We start from the raw sequence: 25,046 nt of genomic DNA, 5'->3' as shown, positions 1-25,046 counted from the left end.
GAACAAGATGATTTGGTCCAAACCGGTTTAGAGCAGTATCGATCCAATCATCTAAGGCTGTAAGAATGGTGTCTTTTGTTATTTCAGTTTAGAGCTGAATATCTTATCTTGCATTTACAGCATTTGGCAGATGCCTTTATCCAGAGCGACTCATATTATCTATTTTTTTATTTTTTATAAAACTAAGCAATTGAGGGATAAGGGCCTTGTTCAGGGGCCCAACAGTGACAGCTTGGTGGACCTGGGATTCGAACCCATGACAGCCTAACACCTTAACCACTAGGCTACCCGGTCTAAAGCTTTAGGGACTCATTAGCTTAAAGAAAGTTAGAAATTACATTTTATGATTGCATATTAAAACTTTTTATTCTAATTTTAATAGGAAATGTTGTCACATCCCTTTGTTGTAAAACACACACACACACACACACACACACACATATAGATATATATATATATATATATATATATATATATATATATATATATATATATATATATATATATATATATAAATCAGCAATCAATGAAATGATCACTTTCATATCAATGTATTATTAAAAAAAACAGTGGTGAAAGGTCTTGGTAAACAGTGGTGATCAGTGTTCACTGTTATTGGTAAACAGTTATGATCAGTGATTGGTGTTGTAAAACTACAGTGATCAGTGATTGTTCATTGGTAACATAGGCCCACAGAATAACTTAAAGACTTTGTCACTGGATTTGGTGACTTTTAAATTTACCAAATTTATTTCAAAACCCAGACTAGAGACAAATTTAGTAACTTTCCGAGCACAGTGAAATGATCCTCCAGCTCACATTATAGCTACTGTTGTACTGTTGTATGTGTTCAATCACTGAACACTATTTTTCCTAATGGGCAAACTTTGATCACCACTGTTTCCGAAACAAGCAGTCACTGATTAACACTGGTGCACAATGACATATCACTGATCACAACTCTTTTATCCATTATCTAAATGATTTGTTCTGAATTTTAATTTTCCAAGATATTTACAAGTAATTAACCAATTGTCTGTAACCAATTTCTTATATCTACTAATCACCATTCATAACTACTCAAATTGTAATTTGATTTGAAAATGATGCATAATTTATATGCAAATTAGTCTTGGACATCATCTAGCTCTTTTAGTTTAGTTTGGAGCATGCTTTAGCTACCTTCCTCTGAAAAGAGTTTGCAGCGCGGAGAACAGATCAGTCAGGCTGTACACTAGCGGTGTGAGTGATCCTGGTTTCTCAAATCAAATAATCAGCAGTTGTGTTGTGTGTTAGAAAACTACATCAAGTATAAGGACAGTCTGCTCAGAAAGTCCAGAGATGTGCTGCTGAGCTTAACTATTTTTACATTAAGTCACTACAGGGGTCTAAAAAAGGTACTAAAACTGGACCTCACTGAAAACTTACCATTTTAGTTTTTCAATTTAAAATCCAAGTAGAAATAGCTGGTGGATGTCAGTGTCTGGTGCTGTATAAAGCAGTGCTGGAATTTTTAAGCACCATGTTGGGATGAATAATTCAAAAATCAGCAATAGCCAGCCAAAAATATAAAACAGCACTGCAGTTAAACAGTTACCCAGCTTAAGGCCTAGAAGATGATTAACACAAATTGTGTTGCTATTGCTACGTATACAAGGCACACAACAAGATGTCTAATAAAAGTGTGCAGTTAAAAAATACCAAGCAATACCACGATTGATCGCTTGCTTGCAGCATCACTCTCTCTCTCTCTCTCTCTCTCTCTCTCTCTCTCTCTCTCTCTCTCTCTCACACACACACACACACACACACACACACACACACACACACACACACACACACACACTCACTCACACACTCACTGCCATTCACAGTCCTTTCTGTAATGGTTCACCATCCAAGTCTTTGGATGGGATAGAGGGTGTATTCAGTAACTGCACCCAATGTACAGGTATGTACACTTTGCTCAAACACATTAGTTTCCACAGGTTCATCTTTCATGGTAATAATGCTGTTAACACTTCTGTCTCTGTCATACACCATATATCTTCATTACATTCCCAAACTTTTTATTTCTTTTTAATAATGACAATAATTGCTGGAAACTGTTAAGTGAGAACTGATGTTCTTATTTTTTTGTTTGTATGACTTATGCAATATGGCCAAAATTTTGTGAACACCTGATTATCACATCACATTCATATGTGTTTGGTGAAACTCCCAGCAGAGTTGGCCCACTCTTCTGGGAAGGCATTTCGCTAGAGTTTAGAACAGGGTTGATGGGATTTGTGTTCATTCATTCACAAGCACATCTGTGAAATCAGGCACTGATGATAGATGAAACTGTCTAGGATGCAGTCAGCATTTCTCTTAAGCTTTTTGGCACACCATGTCTTCACTTAGCTTGCTTTGTGCACCAAGACACTGTTGTACTGGAGGAACAGCTTTTGGCTTGGCTTCTTAGTTCCAATAATTACACATTTTTACACCACAGTATACATCCTTGTGTGCTTCCAACTTTGTGCCCAGTGATTGGGCAGTGCTCCATTTTGCATATGATAGTCAGGCATCCACGTACCTTGGATTATATAGTGCAACAGTGAAACCTGACCTTGTCACTGTCTGAAAGAATGACCCCATGTGATAGTAATAAATAAATAAATAAATAAATAAATAAATAAATAAATAAATAAATAAATAAATAAATAAATATTATATAAAAAAATAATAAGTATATCAAACATTTCAATACAAACATATTGAACATGTTTCAGGGTGGAACTTTCCTTAAACACTCATCACTTCATCACTGGTGCAGACAGTCGACTTGAGTCGACCATATTCGCTGATAGTCAAATGAAATCAGGTCCACCCGAAGTCTTAAGTTCAATTGGCTTTTCTTTTGACATATCCGGTTACGGCAGACTTCATAAAAATCTGTGTGAGCGCGCGCGCGCACGTGCGTGTGTGTGCTTGCGTGATCCCTTGTGTGCGCGTACGCGCGCGTGCCCGTGGCAGTCAGAGAGAAAAGCCACACTATGATGGTGTCTTTAGGGTTCAGTGCCAAACAGACACACTGGCCTGTTGACCGAACCGCCTTGTTTGACAGCTAAGGATCCAAAATGATTTTTGTTGCTTGTTAAAAGAAAAATAACTCGGATGTACATTAAATAAGCGTATGTTAGTAAACACCGTGGCTCACTTTCAGCTTCTTGTTAGTTAGCTAATGCAATGCAGCCACGGAGAGTTACCCGGATGTCCGCCTGGTGAGTGAGTACACGATAGCTAAGATACCTGTGAGACAAGGGCCTGAATGTGCTCTGATTATCCCGAATACATTACAGCATGTTTTTTTTAATAGATAAACTGTTTATGTGTATTCAATTATTTAGAAGTTTAGTGCCGCTTTAGTGTAACATTAGCATAGCTGGACGGCTAGGCTAACCTGCTAGCCTGCTAGGTTGCTATTTATTCATAACCTGCACTTGTATGTTAGAGCACTGACATCTCCATTGTTGGATTATTATTATTATTAATAATAAATAATAATAATTAGATTGATTTTGTAATAATAATCTAAATAACTGGACATTAGCCAGCTAGAACATGTTTTGCTGTTACAAGGTCGCACAGGAGTTAGCTACAATATGGCATGACTGTAGACATGTTTTGTGGCACGATTGAATTGGTTTAACTGTAGCATGTCTCTATTCTGTGCGCGTTTCAGACACTGCTATCACCATGGCCGTGACACAGTTTCGTCTGTTTAAGATCTGCACATGCATAGCATCCATCCTGTCATTCTTTAAAAGGCTCATATGCAGGTGAGTCCCTGGACTAGTTGTGCATGTTTTTATAGATGCTGCTGTTTGTTCAAAGCTTTTATGCTGAAAGATGTTTTCTGCAGGTTTGATCCAAGGCTGTGAACATTAAAAGCTACTCTGTGCTGTCACGTTACTCACACAGAGCTTTTACAGGGTGGTCTACTTCCTGATTTTAATAAGCATAATTGCAGTAAATGTTTGTTCAAACGCAATCATGAATGCGCCCTGTTCTGTTATGGAAATTGTAGGGTACTGCTAATACCTAGATGTGTCATGGAGTAAGAATATAGAGCACAGCTTGGGGTGTAGCACTGAGTTCTTCAGTGCTTTGCTTCTCCCGCCATTCCTTCGACTGCTACACTGAACATACCACCACTGAGAATCTCACACACTTTCCATGAAATTTAACAAACACACGTTAAGATCTTTTGTTGTATTGCTGTAAAGTTTCTATGAATATACTGTCAGTTCCTTTAGGGCTTCATGATTTTAAGATGACAGAAATTACCGCAAATTCTGCAATATTTATCAAAGGTTGCAATTAAAATATTTTCAGTTTTGGGTGAAGATGTATTGTGCAACATAACACACATTCAGCCAAAGCCGTATTTGAACACGAGTACAGCTACCGTAGTAATAACAATTATGATTTTGCTAGCAGCTGTTTAAAAGAAAAACAGCTTGTAGTTTCACTAATTCAAGTAGGTTTCTGCAAAAATGCACAAAAATCTCAAATTTGGAATGAAGCTGGAGCACAGCCAAACATTTTTGGCTGTAAAAATCACAAAAAACAAACAAAACAAAAAAAAACAGAAATCCTGGAGGGACTGAATATGGCCATTAGTTCTGAACACCTGATATTACACCCATATGTGGGCTTTCTCCATATTGTTATAAAGTAGGATGCACACAGTTGTTTAGAATGACTTTGCATTCTAAAATTTAAAGATTTCTCTTTACTAAAATGAAGGGGCCAAACATGACATTGCCTCCATTTCGGGACCATAAAGATAAAGTTTGGGATAAACCACAGACCTGACATCAGTGCCTGACATCACTAATGCTCTCGTGTCTGAATGATCACTAATCCCCACAACTACACTTCAGAATCTCATGGAAAGCCTTTGTAGATGATTGGAGATTTTCATAACAGGAAAGGGGGATTAAATCTGTAATGGGATCTTCAACATGATAAGGGTGTGATGTTCAGGGCTTGGCAAATATCTAATACAAGTTGCCATGCACACAATGTCAGCATCTGAAACCAGATAGCATGTGGTGTGACATTGCCATGCTGACACTCGACATGGCAATAATCTGTTTGTATTTCATGATTAATTATTACAGTCAAAACTAAACAGACTGCGAATTGCGCTTCTGGAAAATATCAGGAGCAAGAACATCAACACAAATAACCTGATAAAATGTAAACAACATAAACATAAAACTCAACCAGAGGAGTTTTTTTTTCTAGCAGCACACTCGGCAATCAGCAGCACACTCGGCAATCAACAGCAACAAAAGCTTTCCTGCTGAGAAAAATGTCTAGAGACAAGCATAGGTGAGAGGAAAATAACAGCTCTTACAAAGTATGTGAAAGTATTTCTGGAGATCTGCCACCGTCAGTCATTGACTACAAGAGAAACATCTTTTACTTACAGCTGTACTGAAGAGATTTTCCAAAGTCAAACAAAGTCTGCTCTTCCCATTTCAACATATTTGATCTAAGGTAATGTAGCTTACTAATGCAGTTATATCAAATCTTAGGAAGAAAGAGCAGAGTAGTTTATGTAGGTTATACATTTTAAGTATTGAGGATTAACAAAACTCAGCTCATTCCATGAAGAAAAGTGGTATTGATGCATCCGCCATTATAAACATTGCTTATATAGTATAGTATAAATAATATATAATATGATGCTAGAAATATAGTATAAGTACAGCTGCACTTATATGGGAGAAATGAACATGAACTTGGCCAAGTTGTTTGGAAAACCGAAACAACTGAAACAGGACCACGGTGTTGTATAAAAAACAGAAGTGTAAAGTCCATGTGTGCAAGACGGGAGAGTACGAAAAATAACAATTATTGTCACTTATCCAACTATCTCACACACACACACACACACACACACACCATTGCATTGAGAGGAAATCCTTCTTTGTGTCTGGAGATGATAAAGATGATATGACCTGGAAATCAGAATGTATTTTTCTTCTGTAACAGCTCAGTGATTTTGGCATCAGGAGGTTGAAAGAATGTGCCATCACATGATGACTATTAGATTTTACACACACACACACACACACACGGGAAGTCTCAGAATGTTAAAAGGGGGCAAATGTAGCTTTGATTGGAGAAAAACAGTGTTTTAATATTGTTAGTATTAATACTGTCCACTTGTGCACAGTATAACAGAACATGACCATATGAGATAATAACCAGGTAAGTTTTGTTTTTGTATTTTTTTCCTGTTTTATCGTCATGTGCACAGAGTTCTGTAAGTATTTAAATACAGCAACCCATGAACAAAGAAAATAGTGTAAATGCTTATTGCGAAGGTAGAACTGCTGAACTGTAAACATGTTTAACAGTGTTTACACCATCAGGCAATAAACTTACATCATAAGGTAATCGCTGCTGACAGACTAAATTAAATTAGGCAGACAACGTATAAGAAGAACTTAAACTTTCTTTAACACTCTAACAATGTAGTTATTTTCTTGTTTTTAGAACTGGGAGATCACGCAAGCGAAGTGGAGATCAGATCACACTCCCTACTACAGTTGATTTTTCCTCTGTTCCCAAACAGGTTAGTGGAATGTTTTGTTTATCTGTATGTTATTTTCTGCTCAATCAGAAGCTTTTAAAGCACCTTTGATTTGTAGTCCCTTAAATAAAGTTTAAAAATCACAATTTGTTTTTAAAACCTATAATTTATATAACATTAATAGAGCTGTGCATCTTCAGCAGAAACGTGTGAAAGAGAGCAGTAAAAGTAAAATGATTCATTCCATGCTGCTTGCCTTCAAGGTTGTATGATTTTGAAGTTTTGCCCTCTGTGGGGTAAAGTGTTTATTACAAGCCAGCTGTGGAAGAACAGTTTATATTATAGTTTGTGCAACATCTACTGCATACAGTCATGTCAGAGCTGCAAGTGATAAGTCAGTACACATTTCACATGTACATGGTTTAGCTTATGTGTAAAGGAAATAAACACACAACCGGTTATGGCATTATAACGGTATTAATATAGTCAGAAATGCTACAGCTAGTATTAATTACTCGCTACTGAAACAAATTCACTACTGGGTAATGATGCAGACCTTATTTGGATGTGGTAGCTAAATGGTTAAGTTATTGGACTACTGATCAGAAGGTTGAGAGTTTAAATCCCAGGGGCCCATGAATGTGTTACTCTTACAGGATTATCAGAGCAACTCGCAGCTGCCCAGGAGCATCAGGTCAAAACCTGACTGAATAATCTTTATTTCACGATGTTGTATTCATTAAGTGGATTCAGTTTAATATTCTTGTACAACTTTATGTAACATACACCATTCTTGTATAGCCAGAGATCGAGGAGTGGAGCTCATGGGATGAAGAGGCGCCGACGAGTATAAAGATCGAGGGAGGTAATGGAGCTGTTCCATCCCAGCAGAACCAGGTGGAGGATAATGAGCCTGATTATTTCAAAGACATGGCTCCTACAATCAGGAAAACACAAAAAGTTGGGTTGTGCTTTTTTTTACCCTCTCATTTGTCTCCAGAATAGTTTGGGTGGTTCACAACTAACTTAATCATCAAATCTCTGTAATCTTCTCTTCTTGCCAGATTGTCTTGAAGAAAAGGGAGCCTGTGAATTTCTCTCTTCCTGATACCACTACAGGATTCTCAAGCAGACTGGCGGTCACTCAGGATATGTCCTTTATCCAGCCTTCTGTGAGTGCTGCGCTACTATGTCTGTATACAATATTTTTCCCTTCTACATGGTCAAAGCACTTATACAATATGGATTAAAAAATGAAACTAAATTGTAATGTGAAATAATTTGCTGTGGAAAATATCATAATTTGCCTTGAAGTATTTTTAATATAAGTTCTCAGATTGGACGCATTTTATATCACGCAGATTTCCTCAATATTAAGCAAAATAAGCCAGTAATACAGACTCATTTTGATAAAAACTAACGATTTAACGTCTAACGATCTACTAATTCAGACATGGTATAAAAGTGTTACAGTAATTTATGCTGCGTACCTTACAAATATGTGGATTCCATTTAACTCGCCTATACACAGTGAATAGATGTGTTAGGGGACTTAAGGCATGTGTATTTAGCTTTCCGGTGCTTGTGGCATACAGGCAGAGCTGGGAGACATGGAAACCTGGCAAGAGGACACGAATGCCTGGGAGGATGAGTCTGATGCTTCATGGGAGGCAGAAGAAGTGTTAAGGTATTGTTGCAGAATCAAAAACTTTATATAGGTAATAAAACACTAAAGGGCTTGTTGTTATACCAATGTTATTAGGCCTTGCATAATGATTTTTGTATAACAAAAAACAATCGTTTTACAGAGATACAGGTTTCATTGGGGTAGAGCAAGGGGGGGGGGGGGAGGGAGAGCAAGGGGAGGGCTTTACTTGAAACGATTGGAGTAGTGGACGCAACATATATTTAAATCATTTGTCCACTAGATGGCAGTAAGGTACATTCAGATTCAACAGTGTGTGCACTGTTATCTAGCTCATTAACTGGTTCTATAATTCAGGCACCTTTCCACTTACTTCATTTCTTCTGTGTCTTTTCACTTCTCAGTATTAAAGCATACTTGACAGTAAAGCAAAACAAAAAGTACGAGCTGGCTTCAACTTTCCAGTTAAACGACTTTAATATTTGGGGTTTGATCTAATCATTCATCTGTTTTGGATTTCAGACAGCAGAAGATGGCAGAGAGGGAGAAGCGTGCCATGGAACAGCAGAGGAAGAAGATGGAGAAAGAGGCACAGAGAATGTTAAAGAAGGAGCAAAAGATGGCAGTAAAGCTTTCCTAACATTTTTACGCAACACTGGACATTAAAACCCCCCCTACATTATTCTCCAACTGTATCTTTCATCACTTTTTATTTCCAGCTCAACATGCCATTGTTTTCATGTCTTCAGCCATCATTTTTGGAATCTGTTTAACTTTTTTCTTTTTAAGTTTTCCTGAATTACTGTGTTTTTTCTTTTATCGTGTAGAACCCAATGTACCCTTTATTGAAATAAATTGTACAATGCCATCAGCTGACAGCCAATAGTACACATACTGAAGGAGCTGGAGCTTTAGTGCATTTGTATTTATATCTATAAAAAATTAACTGTAAAGTGACTAAGGATTTTTTTTTTGCCTCTTTAATTGATTTTCACAATGATTGCAGAAAGAGGACTGGGGGGATGCAAAATGAGGGCTGATGTTCTGCTTCCACCACAACAAGGTCACCTGAGAGTGAAATAAAAAAAGGGAAATGAAACGTCTCTGAATCACTAAAATAATAGAACATTCTGTGCTTGTTTAGAAAATGTCTGAAAATTGTGTGTATGTGGGATGGAATGAAGGACTGAAGCCAGTATTTCTTATGATGTGTATGGTAAACTGTTGGTTGTCATGGAAACGTGGCAGTTTTTGAAAGCCTGGAGTGTCATCAAAGCACCTTGTGACTTATCTGACTTAAATTTAACAGGAATCATTGCAGTAGCATATGAAGCACCAGATGCAGATTCTGTTCAACCCATTCCATATGTAGCATGGTTACGTTTTTGACAGCAGTTCTGTATATTTGATTTTTTTCTTTAATTTTCTTTTCTCTTTCCTTTTACATTGGTTATTTGTTGCAGGTTTGACCAATGACATTTCAGCTAATACTCAAAGGTCTACTAAGGTGATGGGGTGGTGGATATCATGTGCATGTGGTAATGATAAAGGATCATTGTCATGAGAGTTTTTGGTTGCAGGTAATAATTTAAAGTGCTTGTATTATTAAAAAATTTCAGGGGATAAGGAATTCCAAATGTCCATTATGACATTTTGCCCTTTAACAAACAAACAACAGGAACTTATGACCACCAATTTTACCTTATGCACCAAATGGGCATCAAATAACTGAAAAATAGTGGCAGCCCTTTTTCAATTTGGAATCATGTAATTCAATTTATAGTGGAAAATTTTAAATCCAGGCTTATTATGCTATTTTGATGCAGATGGTTATACATAGCCTAACAATGTTGTTTTAGTTAAGTGTTCAGTGAGGTTCAGCTTGAGTCTAATTGGTGATCTTAAGCTTTCATTTCTTGTTAGTTATGTTCGCTCAGAGCTCCAAGTACAAAACTAAAGCAGCAAACTTTGGACACCAAATGTCTTGGCTGAGGTATGCTGGAAATGTATGTAAATTAGATTTTACCCCAAGCCATCCTTTTAACTTGTGTCCCTCTAGACATGAAAGTTTCTCTGAGGATTTACAGCACGAACGATCATGATTACATTCTGGAGACAACTTTCAAAGGGCAGCTCTGCAGTACATTTGGGAAGTCAGGCTTAAGCAATGAATGAGACATGTGCCTGTCATTTCACAAACATTGTTCCCATGTTGTGCACAATCTCATTCTTTCCCTGTAATAAATGTTTGGATTTATATACTGTGTATGTATGTGTGTGTATATATATATATATATATATATATATATATATATATATATATATGAGAGAGAGAGAGAGAGAGAGAGAGAGAGAGAGAGAGAGAGAGAAGATTTGATTATTGGATATAAGCAGCCATACTTTTTATATAAGAGCTTGTTACAGGTGTAGATGTTGCACTGCCTCTAAATCAGATCTGCAAATGGAAATAGAAGCATGTTTTATTTGCTAACTACACTCTTAAACAGTATGTATGTGAATCCTGTAAATCTTCGCAGTGCATTAGGCTTTAATGTCATGGATGAACACCGTGTGAAAGATGCCTTGTTAAATGATTTAACACTTGTGCTTTTTCAGAGCTTACTCAAGGTCGTGTTGCTCTGACTAGTGGAATATTCCAGCCCTCAGAATGATTTCGTAATCCCCATCTGTTTCCCCATCAGCGCCCCCAGCACATTGAAGCTCATACAGCCTGCGACCCACTTTTATATTAAAGCTTTTTTTTTTTAATCAGGAAGAAAAGATGGTGTGTGACAGTTTAAATGATCTTTGTACCTCATTTGAATTGTGTCAAAGAGCATTATTGCAGGTAGAAGACCAAATTATTCTTTCAAAATGGAAGAGGTCTTTTCAATACCCATGTTGTTAATGATTATATGGAGTGCCTCAGATTATACACTTATTTTTAATATATATTTAACTAATTTTCTGAGAAACTGAAAAATGAAGGAATTTATACACATTTAAGATTTGTATGGTGCCCTGGAAAACCTTCCCATGGTTTTGAAATCTTTATCCTTTATCCTTGTCAGAACCAAAATGTATCTGGAGTCTATTCTGGGAACAATGGACATGCGGTGGTAATACAGCCTAGAGGCGATGCCAGTCCATCAAGTGGCACCATGCCCACAGATAAAAGCTAGGAGGAACCAGAAATCTGACAAGAACACTGCACAGGAGCTACATACAGAGAGTAACCTGAGCTCAGGATTAAACCAGGGACCCTACAGCACCACCATGCCACCTGTTTCCCACACATATTTTATTATTTTAAGATCAAAGCATGATTTAGTCCCACATTTTACATGTGCATACATATTGAGTCATGTTTTAAGTGTGGCTTTCCGCCTTCGGTTTTATGGACCGAACCTTTAAAAAAAAATCTACATTCTTAGCTCAGGCTTTACTGCTGCCTGCCTTTGTTTCATTTCTTGTTAGTTATGTTCGCTCAGAGCTCCAAGTACAAAACTAAAGCAGCAAACTTTGCACACCAAATGTCTTGGCTGAGGTATGCTGGAAATGTATGTAAATTAGATTTTAAGGTTTCATAAGGTTTCACAAAATTGGAGCTCTGCTTGCACAGTATTACTGCTGTCATATTGTCACCATTTTGTCTTACAATTTAAACCTGACTGCAATGGTAAATGGTTGACATCACAGCTCTGACTGCAGATGAGTCATGTATCAGAGCAGTCCTTATTTGAGCTTACTATTTAGTGATCATATAATATGAGGTCCAGGTTATACAACAGTTGCACCCCATCTGGCAGCCTACGTCATCCCTTGTGTAAGATTGTCCAGATAACTGACTGAGCCAGTTTGTGATATGGTAGAATTGCATCACACATTTTTGAAAAGATAATGCTCTACTCAAGCTTTGGTCTGGAAAATGTTTGCTTCATCTTTCAATGTGTATGGGATTGAACTTTAACAGCTCTGCCCAAGGTTACATCCCATCTACTTTTAAAAGCAGCTGTCCAGGTTCTTTATGCTTTACTTATTCAAAATTATTTTCATTAACTTGATAGTATTAAGTTACATGTCCTGTATAGGACCTACTATTGTTTAGCTCCAAGTCACCATCTCACCCATGACCACCTTCCTGGTCACAGTTGCAGTGGATCCCAAGAATACCGCAAACAAGGTGGAGGGAATTTACCCGGACTGGAATGCCAGTACAACACATCGCACCTGGTGGTGATTTAGAATAGCCAACCAACCACCAAGCCAAACAAGATAAATGGGTACAACCATGAATGGGGTAATCGTGCTTTAATAATAAATAGGTATTTAAACACATCCAAGACAAATATTGCACATTGCTCAGGCATAAAAGGGTCACGTGCGCTGTAGTATTGACTGTTTAGGGAGTCAGCATGGAGACAAAAACATGTAAAAAGCTCCACTGATGGAGACAAATTCACAAAAACAATGATGAACAAGCTTTGGTTGCGGGGCTACTCCTTTGGAAACAAGAACATTATAACCAACCATCAATACCATTTCTACACAAGAAACGAACTAGCTGGCAAAGGACAGCACAAATAACATGATCACCTACCAAGATGATCATATCAGGGCAATGAGCAATAAAATACAACTCTGGAGAAATAAACAAGACAATATCAACAAGTAAATTTTTCATTATTATAGCAACTATACACAAAGTGCAAAGTGGCAGAACTGAAAATAAAAAAAAAGTACCAACACAAACTTATATAGATTAAGTGCTCTTGTTAGCTGTGCCTAAACGTGAAAGACCATCACACATGTGGCCCATAGGTGACAAGGCGGAGAGAGTGCAATCCCATAATGCAGCACCCACGGATTAAAGTTGCAATGTTGTAGACTGGTGGCCCATCAACTGCATTGTGCTGAGAATACAGCCAGGACACTGTAGGAAGAACAGGTGCTGCCACAGCAACAAGATCAACCAAGAAGTTGTTGCTCCAGTGACTTTTCTCTACCACAGTTGCATCGTCACTGTTGCAAGTATTCTTCATACCCAAGTCAAGATTTTCCATGAACCCTGGGGCCATATCAGGTTCTGAACTCTGGGTTGAACCTCCAGGGTCCTGTGGAATTAGCATTGTAGAAAATGCAGGATTACAGGGAATGTGATCCATCCCCACAAGCAGACTGAGATTCTGGGCTTGAGGCAATTTGTTTTTGATTAGTTCCTCTGCATGTTGGTCCAATTTCTGTGCTTTGGGTAACTGAGGGGGAAAATTTGAAGACAGCCCAGTGTTTTGAAGATTCAGAAGATGTAAAAGCAGGGTTTGAAGGTCAGGGTTATAGAGGGACTCATCAGTTTGAACGGCCTTTTCACTAGAAGCACGTTGCTCATCGGCATGGAGTTGACTGTAAATTTGATTTGGGATTTTGTAGACTTTTGAGCTCTTTTCAGTGTCTTCAGCAGCACTCTGAATCAGAGTGGACAGTCCTGGTTGGCTCATGAGTTTGGCACTACTATCGTGGCTGTAGTCCACAGCTGTAGACATAAGAACCCGTTCTAGTGTGTCCGTCTGGTTGGCCATCTCTTCACTGACAAGCAGCCCACTGTCGGTCATCTCTTCCTCTGCCTGATCCTTAACCTGCAGCTCTTCTTGCTTCTCTCCAGAGGGCTTTTCTGGAGAGTCACATATAAAGTCCAGCGTAGGCTCATCATGCAGGCTGGCACCACTTTGTGCCAGTTCCATGCTATGCAGTAAGGATTCCAGCTTCCTGTTCTGGATGTTGATATCAATGAAGTACTTCTGAATGCCTTTATCCTTCTCCATTAGACTGTTCTTCATGGTCTCAACTACTTGCCTTAGCTGTTTTATCTCCTTGCGTGCTTCCTTGAGAGACAGTTGTGCCTCCACACGGTGACACTCTTCCTCGATCCAGTCCTCACGCATTCTGTCCAGCTGGGACTTCAACTCCTGAATTTCAGACTCTCTGATGGATGGGAAACAAGTCACCTTTATGCTGCTTTTATAATTAGTACTTAGCTGAAGACTGTATACAAAAAAAGGTCACCGGGGCTTACCGATCAGAAGTGGTTTGCTCAGCATCCCTGAGCTTGGTCCTCAGGTGTCTGATAGTCACCTCTTTTTGTTGTAGAGGTGTCAGATATTGCTCTGGATTGGGAGGTCTGATGCCGTGATTGTCACCACATGAATGGTAGCTCCCTGGAGTGGTTCTTCTATAATAAATTTAACTTTTGTCATATTGTTGTAATGCAGTGCAAAACATAATCTGCACATGTATACAACTGAGCAATAATTCAACAGCACAGAATAAACTGTTTCTGAAATGATTCAATTGATCCCTAACTTTCATGTTACAGTCTCTATGGACAAAAATGAAGCTAAAAGCCACTTCAGCCTTTGTGACAGTATACTCCGTTATCAGACTGTCAAATATCTGTAGTAAGAGATGAATCAATAGTGCACGCCCTACGCAGCAGTTCTGAGACTGGAGCACAAGCTCAGTTTTGCTTTGATGTAACCTCTGCATCTTTTTTTTTTTTTTTTTTAAATAAATAATCACCAGAAAGAAAGAACTAAAAAAAAAGAAAACATACCACACTGATTAGTAGCGCTCCACACAGACATTACCAATCAACCGTATGGAATTGCATATGCAGAGACCTTAATATAAACATGTGCTCTTTATTTAATTAAAAAAAAGAAAGGAAAAAGAAAAAGACAACTGCAATACAATAATCTGAAAACTAATAAACTATACTCACAATGACTGAACCCCTGAGATTCAGAAAAACTTTGAAGTACTGATTGAATAGATTAACTTATCAGGCTGCCAGGCTTAAAGAAAGAAAAACAGACAGATCCACTGAACTGTTCAGAGTTCAGTAAAAACCCAAAAATATGACTGATGGTTTTGAATCATTTCCCCAGGAGTGATTATCTAATACACATGTTGAAAAATATAACTCTTGCTATATTCATTCTTTTTTGCTTATAATCACAGTTCTATCTAGCCCAGTGTCCTACCTGGGAGTGGGGCTAGAATTGTTGCTGATACATGATGCATGTGTTTTTTTGGGTGGTGTTGTGTAGGGGGCAAACAGTTCTGCATCACGGGGAGCAGTTGGGCTTCCCGGTGACTTCAACACAGGCTGGCTTCTGATGTGCGGCACACGGCTAGAGAGCAGAAAACGTAAGAATACATTAGCTCTGATTATTGAATACATGAGTCCAACAGCTCTACTAGTGATATGGTAACGTTAAAAGTTACTCATTTTTAGAATCATTAAGGCATACCTACTAATACCATAATCTTGAGGTTGTATACTTCACCTGTGTGAAAGGCAACTCTTTTTCCCAGTGGAGTTGTTGGCCATAGTTCCACGGCTTTTGAAGCTTCCAGTGCCACTGGAGGAGATGAAGTCAGCCTCACTACCTGCAAAACATGAAATGTCCTACATGTTTCAGCAAATCACACAACATCTTATATCTGCTACCACACTGCCACACCAAACAACCCCAAACATCCTGTAAAGAGCAATGCAACATATGCACTAGAAGAAGCACCATTTACAAAATATGTTCAACATTCAGAGTACATAAGACTAGACCATCATCATTCAGTTCAGAACATTTTAACACATGGCATGTTTTGAGCTTTTATACTCCATGCAGATTCATTCTAGCTACAAAACTCTACATTAAAATACACCAGGAAAAAAAAAACTCTACAAGATTAACATACGGTAACATGCAACACAGTACATATAAAATGCTTCATAATTCTTAAATCTAATCTCATTACATGCAAAGATATATAAACAAATACCTGAGAAACACCTCTTTCCTTTTGATAACACCATCATACTGTGCACTTTGAACTTGTGAGGGAACAAAACAAACTGCTAAACCTAGCAGTCTTTCAGTGTAGCTAGTGAGTTTGATTTTGTAAGTCAATTCATTCAGCCAATAGGAGACGTTAACTACTTCTAATTACACTGATGGCCAGCTGTAGCCAAACTGCTCCACCAATCAGCAATCACTATGTCTATGCACAATTAAGTACACCAAACCCTGTGTCATCTTTGCTTGGCAAGGCTGCAAGTAACAACTTGTAAAATGAGTTCCAAGTACCAAAGATAATGATTGGTAATCATTTTATAGAGGATAGCTAGATTAACATGAAGAGACAAACAATTAATAAGACGAAATACATGTTATTTTATGATAATTTATTTTTAATACATAGAAAATGAGAGAGAATATAATTTTTTAGTGACATGGCTTTACAGTCATGATCCTGGGCTTGACCCTGGGCTCAGTTTCTTTGTGGAAAAGTTTTTAAAAAGCCTTATTGTATCTGTGTGGGTTTTTTCAAGTAGTTGATTTTCCACTGTAAATTGTTTCTGTGTGTGTGTTTGTGTGTGTGTGTGTGCAGGATGCCCTGCGATGGATAAATCAGTGACTGAAAATAAATAAAGGAAGGAAGGAATGATGTTTTAAGGTGTTAAAATAGTCAAAGTGAGCTCCTAATTTTCTAGCTTAATACAAGGCTGCTGAAAATGAATACAGTGCAGAACAGAGAGAACAAATCGTCTTGAATGAGTTCAGATAGAAAACCTGCTCATATACCTTTTATGTCATTTAGAATTTAATTACTGACACCTCCAAAATGCAGGTAGAGGCTTGGAAGTACACTAGTGTGCTGATTATGAAGAGTAAGAAACTTCTGTACATGTTGAAGTTTGTTTCAGGAGTCAGTTAGTAAGCCACAGAAAAGCGTGCTGTAGTAGTCAGTTTTGGAAAAGACACATTAGTCTTCACCATCTGGTAGTGACATAAGTGGTTTAATCCTGGAAGCACTAAAAAGATTTCTAAAAGAGTGGCATTTTAATGTGACGTTTTTAAACATGGGCTTCAAAGCAGAGTTGACTATCAAACATTAATCACCCCAAATTACACAGCAAAATGCCTGTGAGATTTATGAACATGTGAAACCTTACCAATAAAACCTCTTTATTGGCTGCATAAATGATTTTATGATTACACGTAATGTATTTACTAGATATAAATTATGTTACTTCAACAATAGTTTTTACACACATTTGTCCAAGTAACTGAGAGAAACATCTCTGAAACCCTTACATCATAGTGCAGCTGCTTCACAATAACATCCTGATCACTGATTATAATAATAATTCCAAGGACATTATTATATTTTTTGACAGAGTTTATAATAGCTCAGACTAAGATTTGGACAAGAATGAAAGAACATTATTTGGATATATTAAAAAAAGTACATCTGATAGAAGAGCAGGATATAATACCCAGGGAATTGAAAATAAAAAATAAATAAATGAATGAACAAACAAACAAACAAACAAACAAATAAATAAATAAAAGTGTGGCCTTTAGCAAATGTGTCACTTGTTTATTCAACCTCTGCTAGTCATAACAGCATATATCATGATCATTCAGTCTGTACCTGCTCTAAGATTATGAAACCTTTAAGGTGTTACACATATTGTCTGTGCAAAGGCTTTCTTCTACAATGTCACCTGTTTTTGGGTGATAGGACTAGACTCTTCTGTTGTTGTAAGGTTTAATGTCATGCATTTTCTAAGATATATATAAAGAGTGGTTATTTGACATAGCATGGACATTCTGTTAGCTTCAACCAGTCCCGCAATTCTCCTTAGCCCTTTCTTATTAATAAATCATTTCCACCCGTTCCAACTGATGCTCACTGGACGCTTTTTGTTTTTCAGACCATTCTGTATCAACATACTTCACAAACAACTATGGCATGCTTAGTTACTGAGATCACATGTTCCACAAGTTTTAATGTTTGAAGTGAATATTAGCTGAAGCTCATGACCTAAATCTGCATGCTTTTATGAAATGATCTTTTGCAATAATTAACCGAACAAATGATTACATGCAGGTGTTCCTATTAAAGTGGCAGATGAGTAAAAAAAAATCCAGATTTCTTTAATATGTAATGATAATTAGTTGTTGTTGTTGTTGTTTTATATGTGATTAAAGAGCAGTGATAGCATAATGGTTAAGGTTCTGGGGTCCTGATCAGATGATTAAATGCTCAAGTCCCATCACTGCCTCTGCTGGGCTCTTGCGCTTATCCCTCCTTGCTCTCGGGGTACTGTGTCTTGGCTGAGCCTGCACTCTGACCACTAACATGCTGGAATATGTGAAGAAAAGAACTTCACTTTAATGGAAATGTGACTTCTAAATGAGAGAAGCTCTAACCATGTTGCTCAGCAACATTATTCACACCTTTAAGGGAGTGCAATGTTTTTTTTATATAAAGCAGCTCTAAGATGGTTAAATCTCACTCAATTTCACTCACCTCTGTGCTGAACAGAAGTCTGTTGTTGCCCTTTCTTGTGCTTCTGTTTAATGCCATTGCACTCAGCCACCACATTGACTCTGACTCTCTTGACCTTGGCCTTGCTCTTCACTGGTATAGGTGACCCCAGAGAGCTGTTGTCTGAGCTAGATCTGATTTTAGCAGGAGATGGACACTGACTGCTAGGACATCCAGTGTCATCTGAAACCAGGGGATCACACAGCAACATTGTAAGCAAAGTTAAAGCATAATGCCTTTCCTGATCCGACTACTCACTGTGTGACTTCATGACTAAATGCAACAGTGTCTGTGTTTAGGATACATCCAGCATACCTGATGAGAAGCTGTTAGGGCTGATGGTTCTGTTCTGATTTCTGCTGATGTCACAGCCTTTGCTTTCATCCTCAGATAATGGAAACTCAGAAATCTGCAAATCTTTAGGACGCATAGGTTGAAGCATAAGACGGGGGATGCGGCTCCTAGGGCTGTCCTTTCCAAATGACTTCTTCACCACAAGAGAATGTCAAATTAATTATTAAAAATAGTGGAAAAGTGAGCATCTTTTGATTTCGATAGCATCGATTAAATATTTACATCTAAATCTCCTTTAGAGATTGACTAGAAAAAAAAAATCACTGTGGATAAGTAAAGCAAATACATACCTTGTATTCCTGAAATGGCCCCATTCTGCTTGAGTCAAAACACACTTCAGGAGTAGTCCTGTGATGGAAAAAAGAGATTATTTAACATTTTGTATATGTATATCTGTTCATCTGTTCGTTTGCCTCTTTGTGTTCTTTTGTTTCTTTTAATATCTCTTTCAAGATATTGCTTTTAATCTAATCAAGAACCTTCACACTGACTATGTTTGGTAGCTTACGTTTAAATTGAATTATTAGAACATTTTGAATAAATTAGGATTTAGAGGGGTTTTAAAAGCTACTGTGTTTCTTTGAAAAAAAAAGTGAATTATAATATATCTGATCATTTAACATTCTCTTCTGCTAATTAAAATCACCCATTTTGTCCAGAATTTGTCTTCATTACTTTTATTGTGAAACCATACTAAAGTAAAGCGCTGCACTTTTCCCCATTCCCCTTGTTATATTTCTCTTCAACCATGTTGACAAAGTAAATTCAAATGTTCACATTTAGATACTTTTATAAATAACAGTTGTATTGAGAACTCTCTCAAACAGGTACTTTCCTCTTGACTTTCTAACATACTTTCCTGTCCTAATATTACATTTTAATATTATTACCCTTACCTGTGATCACGTGTGATGTCTGTTTCAAATTAAGTCAAGAAGCTTTTATTGTCATTTCAACCATATACAGTACATAGTGAAATGAAATAGCGTTCCTCCAGTACCATTGGTGTTACATAAAACAACACAGATATAAATTAACAACACAGAGCTAAGGACTTAAAGTAAGTTGTCCTATAAATTGTGCCACATAAGTAGCCACATAAATTGTGCAACCTAATATAAACAGTGTGAGACAAAGGTCACTGCAAACAAACAATACAGAACACTACAGGAAAAATACACATAATAGTGTTGACCAGTCTGTGTTCTATGTATTGTACAGTACATTATGCAAAAATAGAGGATTCTAGAGTGTTCCTGCAAACATATATACACTTATTAATGTAATAGCTGAAGTTTGGTGAGGTATTGAAATGTGGTGTGCAAAACAGCACCTGAGTGACAGTGCAAGACAGCATGTGCAAAAATAGCATATAAACAGTTTAATATGGGTGGTGCTGTTTGACAGAACTGGTTGAAATTTAAGTGAAAGTGAAAGTGAAAGTGACGTGATATACGGCTAAGTATGGTGACCCATACTCAGAATTCGTTCTCTGCATTTGACTCATCCAAAGTGCGCACACACAGCAGTGAACACACACCCGGAGCAGTGGGCAGCCATTTATGCAACATAACCATATCCATAGTAACACTTCAACACTAAATTATATTACAGACATACAAACAGAAATACGACAGATGGAGCAGAGAAAACACCTGAATTACTGAAATTAACTTTTCAACCCAAGAGGATTGTGGACATAATATATATCTTAATCCTCTGAAAGATTATAGGCTGATTATGTGAGGCCGGATGTGCTCGATTACTTCTGATGTCATTTCAAAAGAGGTTTATCACATCACTAATACTTTATCACATTACTTTACTTTGTGATTTCTCCTGTTATTCAGAAATCACAAGAATAAAAGTAAACAGACTATATGTTCTCTCTCTCTCTCTCTCTCTCTCTCTCTCTCTCTCTCTCTCTCTCTCTCTCTCTCTCTCTCTCTCTCTCTCTCTCTCTCTCTCTCTCTCTCTCTCTCTCTCTCTCTCTCTCTCTCTCTCTCTCACTGTGTGGCATCCCCTCTTCTTTTTTTAACAGTATGGGGACTGAGGAGACAAGTTGTCCCATTCTTGTCTAATACAGTTGCTCAACTGTCTTCTTTGTCGCATCTTCCTCTTTATGATTCGCCAAATGTTTACCATGGGTGAAAGATCTGGACTGCAGGCTGCCAATTTCAGTACCCGGATCCTTCTTCTACACAGCCATGATGTTGTAATTGATGCAGTATGTGGTCTGGCATTGTCATGTTGGAAAATGCAAGGTCTTCCCTGAAAGAGATGATGTCTGGATGGGAGCATATGTTGTTCTAGAACATGGATATACAGTACCTTTCTGCATTGATGGTGCCTTTCCAGATGTGTAAGCTGCCCATACCACACGCACTCATGCAAACCCATACCATCAGAGAAGCAGGCTTCTGAACTGAGTGTTGATAACAACATGGGTTGTTCTTGTCCTCTTTAGTCCGGATGACATGGCGTCCCAGTTTTCCAAAAAGAACTTCAAATTTTGATTCGTCTGACCACAGAATAGTTATCCACTTTGCAACAGTCCATTTCAAATAAGCCTTGGCTCAGAGAAAATGGCTGTGCTTCTGGATCATGTTTAGATATGGCTTCTTTTTTGACCTATAGAGTTTTAGCCAGCAACGGTGAATGGCACAGTGGATTGTGTTCACTGACTATGTTTTCTGGAAGTATTCCTGATCACATGTGATTTCCATTACAGTAGCATTCCTTTATGTGATGCAGTGCTGTCTAAAGGATGTCTTTCTATCACGGGCATCCAGTATGTATTTCTGGCCTTGACCCTTACTCACAGAAATTGTTCCAGATTCTCTGAGTCTTTGGAGGATATTATGCACTGTAGATGATGATAACTTCAAACTCTTTGCAATTTTTCTCTGAGCAACTCCTTTCTTATATTGCTCCACTACTTTTCACCGCAGCTTTGGGGGAATTGGTGATCTGCTGCCCATCTTGACGTCTGAGAGACACTGCTACACTGAGAGCCTCTTTTTATACCCAATCATGTTGCCAATTGACCTAATAATTTGCAAATTGGTCCTCCAGCTGTTCCTTATATGTACATTTAACTTTTCCAGCCTCTTATTGCCACTTGTCCCAACTTTTTTGGAATGTGTAGCTCTCATGAAATCCAAAATGAGCCAATATTTGGCATGACATTTCAAAATGTCTCACTTTCAACATTTGATATGTTACCTATATTCTATTGTGAATAAAATATAAGTTTATGACATTTGTAAATTATTGCATTCCTTTTTTTATTCACAATTTGTACACTGTCCCAACTGGACTGGCTGGATGGATTGGCTGAATCTAATACCATGCATATACAATAGAGTAGACCCAACTGATTTACTCTTCATTACACTTATTTTTAGACCAAATGAGCTAGGATATAGGCCATGTGATGTGAATGAGAAACTCTACAATATTCTAGAACACTGTTTAATATGACCTATTTAATAATTATATTAAGCGGATAAGCTCTCCTTTCTCTTTGATGTTAATAAAAATGGATTTCCATAATCATCATCATCACCATCATCATCATCATCATCATCATGACCTTTTAATATGATTCTAAAAAACAAGATATTTTAAGTGGTGACATCTCTGTTGTTGTCTTACTGTAAACAAAGGAAGTTTATTTAATTTTATTTTATTCTAATAGCCTAATTATGCTGATTCATTGTGATTACCAGAAAGAATTTAAAGACATACCATCTGCTGTATCCTTCACATAGAAAGGTGGATGCAATATACCTGTATAGCTTTACTCTACAAAAAACAATTATGTTTTATTTATGTACCTTAAATAATCATTTATAAGGTTTATAAGACTATATCAATATTTCCAGGTCAAGTACAAACATTAAATGTACAGAAATGTACATTTAGCCAAGCAAAAAGGAAAGCTAAAGTTTAATCATTTAATTTCTCAGAGTGAGCTGTCCAACATGAACACAAACTATGTGATACACTGTAGATAATTAGGACAATGATTTTATATATCTCTCAAGCGTAATCGAACATTTTATAGTCATTTTAGGCTACGTTTTAAAATAAACTTTTTTAAAATTGTCATAATAACCTTTCTGTTTTTAAGTCTATTGTAAGGAAGATAATAACTTGCTGAATAACGAAGCACACAGTACTCAGTGTTCAGTATGTCTATGTGCTGTGGCTCAGTAGGTAAAAACACTTGCCGTATGAGAGGCGTCTTCTTCTTAGCGAGCTTTCAGATTGATGATACACAGCTCAGAAAAGCAATGCGTGTGCGTAGTGTATAAAGCGTTCTTGTGTCCCACCTTATTCTCTTCCTCTCACACTTTCGCTTCACGAGATGGTGACCTTTCGTTATAGATGGACAAGATCCTAGGGAAATAACCAGTTTCCCAGCTTTGCCAGCCTGACATAAATACTACCACCATCCGAGAGTCTTATGTAACACCGCCAGCGTTAACCCTTACTTTACTGCTTCCTATCAGCATTTATAAACCTTAAGCTACTAGCTGTGGAGATAGCCGAGACCAGGTTAGCAGTCAGCATGAGCATCACAATTACATAAGACTATGTGCTTGCTTACTTCAGTGCGCATGACGTCATTGGGCACAGCGATCCATTTTTACCACGCCACTTATAATCTTTACCTTGTATGCCTCAGGTCATTAGGAATTATGTCATATTTCTAGAATCGCAGACGTCAAGTCGTTTTTGTTTATGCGTGTGTTAAGAAAACCTTTTTTCAATCCGCTGATTTGCGTTAGAACACAGATAAACACGTGAGACTAAATGATACTGTTTGGCCTTTTGGGATGTGTATGGCTTGTTGGGTTTGTTGACATAGAATTTCAGGGGGTATCCGCAGTGAGGATGATTTCAGGATGATCAGAATGACTCAGTGCTGCGGGTTGTCGGCTCTCCATGGTGCTGAAGTGAGAGAGCTGAGAAAAGGCGTCATGTTTCTGAGAGCTGAGCTTCTGGTATAGCTTTGAACACATTAAGCTTATGTCCATCTCCCTGTGCAACACGAAGTGTTTTTGTCTTCTGGTACTTAGGGCTGACCCAACTCTTATAAATTTGGTTGATTTGATATGCAAGTACTTAATGAATACAATAGAATAAATCAAATAAAAAGTTATTATACTTTTTTCGGTTGTATATTCTGTTGCTTTCTCTTTTTATGTTCAGACTCATGTTTTTAAGTTCGTACCCAAGTTCAGACCCCTGCCTTTAACGCGTAAAAAAAACCTAAAGGTAAACACTGCCCACTGGTGGTATATTTGAAAATTCGGCCAAAGGACACCTTATGCACGTTAGTGAAATTATGTTTTCTGTGCACATGTGACTGACAATCATCTTAGATAGTCTACATTATATTAATATTCTCGGTATTCACTATTATCTATCATCCTTTATCTATACCAACAATTTTATTACTTCCTTTACAATTCCTTTCTACAATCGTGTGCATGGGAACATACTGAAAAGTGAAATAAAATAGAAGGGTTTACACAGGTATCACACAGACTGTTTAAACTAAAAATTGATGTTTACAACAAAACCTAATTAAATTCAATTAAATATTTAATTATTTAATTAATTAGTTGTAACAACAACAACAACAACAATAATCATTATCATTATTATCATTATCATTATTATTATTATTATTATTATTATTATTATTATTATTATTATTATTATTATTATTATTATTATTATTATCATTATTATTATTATCATCATTATCATTATTATTATTATCATTATTATTAATAATAATGATAATAATAATAATAATAATAATAATAATAATAATAATAATAATAATAATAATAATAATAATAATAATAATGATAATAATAATAATAATAATAATAATAATAATAATAATAATCTTATAGTAAGCACTTTGCCTTATGAATATTGACCCAAGTTAATTTGCAAAGAGAAAACTCCAACTCTTAAAGTCACTGCTAAAATTATTTTGCAGAGAAGCTGTTTTATAGTGTCGGTATGTAACGG

General features: G+C 37.1%; 2 protein-coding genes across 7 annotated transcripts; one reads left to right on the top strand and one right to left on the bottom strand.

Moving 5' to 3' along the window:
• Window positions 1-2,992: 2,992 nt before the first annotated feature.
• On the top strand, window positions 2,993-9,193 carry ebag9 (estrogen receptor binding site associated antigen 9). Its single transcript, XM_027149913.2, has 7 exons — window positions 2,993-3,266; window positions 3,728-3,824; window positions 6,559-6,637; window positions 7,397-7,555; window positions 7,660-7,767; window positions 8,191-8,282; window positions 8,763-9,193. The coding sequence occupies exons 1-7, from the start codon at window positions 3,227-3,229 to the stop codon at window positions 8,878-8,880; spliced, it is 693 nt and encodes a 230-aa protein (XP_027005714.1). The 5' UTR covers window positions 2,993-3,226; the 3' UTR covers window positions 8,881-9,193.
• Window positions 9,194-12,534: 3,341 nt separating this feature from the next.
• On the bottom strand, window positions 12,535-23,561 carry sybu (syntabulin (syntaxin-interacting)). Of its 6 annotated transcripts, none has more exons than XM_027148820.2 (8): window positions 23,225-23,561; window positions 19,280-19,337; window positions 18,951-19,122; window positions 18,618-18,818; window positions 15,584-15,686; window positions 15,278-15,427; window positions 14,311-14,463; window positions 12,535-14,219 (listed from the first exon to the last, which is right to left on the bottom strand). In XM_027148820.2, exons 2-8 carry the CDS (start codon window positions 19,301-19,303, stop codon window positions 13,043-13,045), a joined length of 1,980 nt encoding a protein of 659 aa, XP_027004621.1. In that variant the 5' UTR covers window positions 19,304-19,337; window positions 23,225-23,561; the 3' UTR covers window positions 12,535-13,042. The 6 variants fall into 6 exon arrangements, with proteins under 6 accessions (XP_027004621.1, XP_027004619.1, XP_027004620.1 ...); XM_027148818.2 differs by having other exon boundaries at window positions 14,311-14,466; window positions 23,225-23,558; XM_027148819.2 differs by having other exon boundaries at window positions 14,311-14,466; window positions 18,951-19,119; window positions 23,225-23,558.
• Between the last annotated feature and the right edge of the window lie 1,485 nt (window positions 23,562-25,046).

Source organism: Tachysurus fulvidraco, chromosome 3, assembly GCF_022655615.1.
Source record: "Tachysurus fulvidraco isolate hzauxx_2018 chromosome 3, HZAU_PFXX_2.0, whole genome shotgun sequence".
In the NCBI taxonomy this organism is placed as follows: domain Eukaryota; kingdom Metazoa; phylum Chordata; class Actinopteri; order Siluriformes; family Bagridae; genus Tachysurus; species Tachysurus fulvidraco.
The sequence above is the reverse complement of the archived record's forward strand: the minus strand, read 5'-3'. Positions and strand labels throughout refer to the sequence as shown.

What these genes read in the sequence shown, in the direction of transcription:
- ebag9 (XM_027149913.2), top strand. Translation starts at nt 3,227, where the DNA reads ATGCAATGCAGCCACGGAGAGTTACCCGGATGTCCGCCTG. An exon ending in GTTACCCGGATGTCCGCCTG is followed by an intron (nt 3,267 to 3,727) that starts GTGAGTGAGTAC and finishes TGCGCGTTTCAG; the next exon opens with ACACTGCTATCACCATGGCC. An exon ending in TGTCCTTTATCCAGCCTTCT is followed by an intron (nt 7,768 to 8,190) that starts GTGAGTGCTGCG and finishes TGTGGCATACAG; the next exon opens with GCAGAGCTGGGAGACATGGA.
- sybu (XM_027148818.2), bottom strand. Translation starts at nt 19,303, where the DNA reads ATGGGGCCATTTCAGGAATACAAG. An exon ending in CCCTAACAGCTTCTCATCAG is followed by an intron (nt 18,819 to 18,950) that starts GTATGCTGGATG and finishes CCCTGGTTTCAG; the next exon opens with ATGACACTGGATGTCCTAGC. An exon ending in AATTCTAGCCCCACTCCCAG is followed by an intron (nt 14,467 to 15,277) that starts GTAGGACACTGG and finishes AATTTATTATAG; the next exon opens with AAGAACCACTCCAGGGAGCT.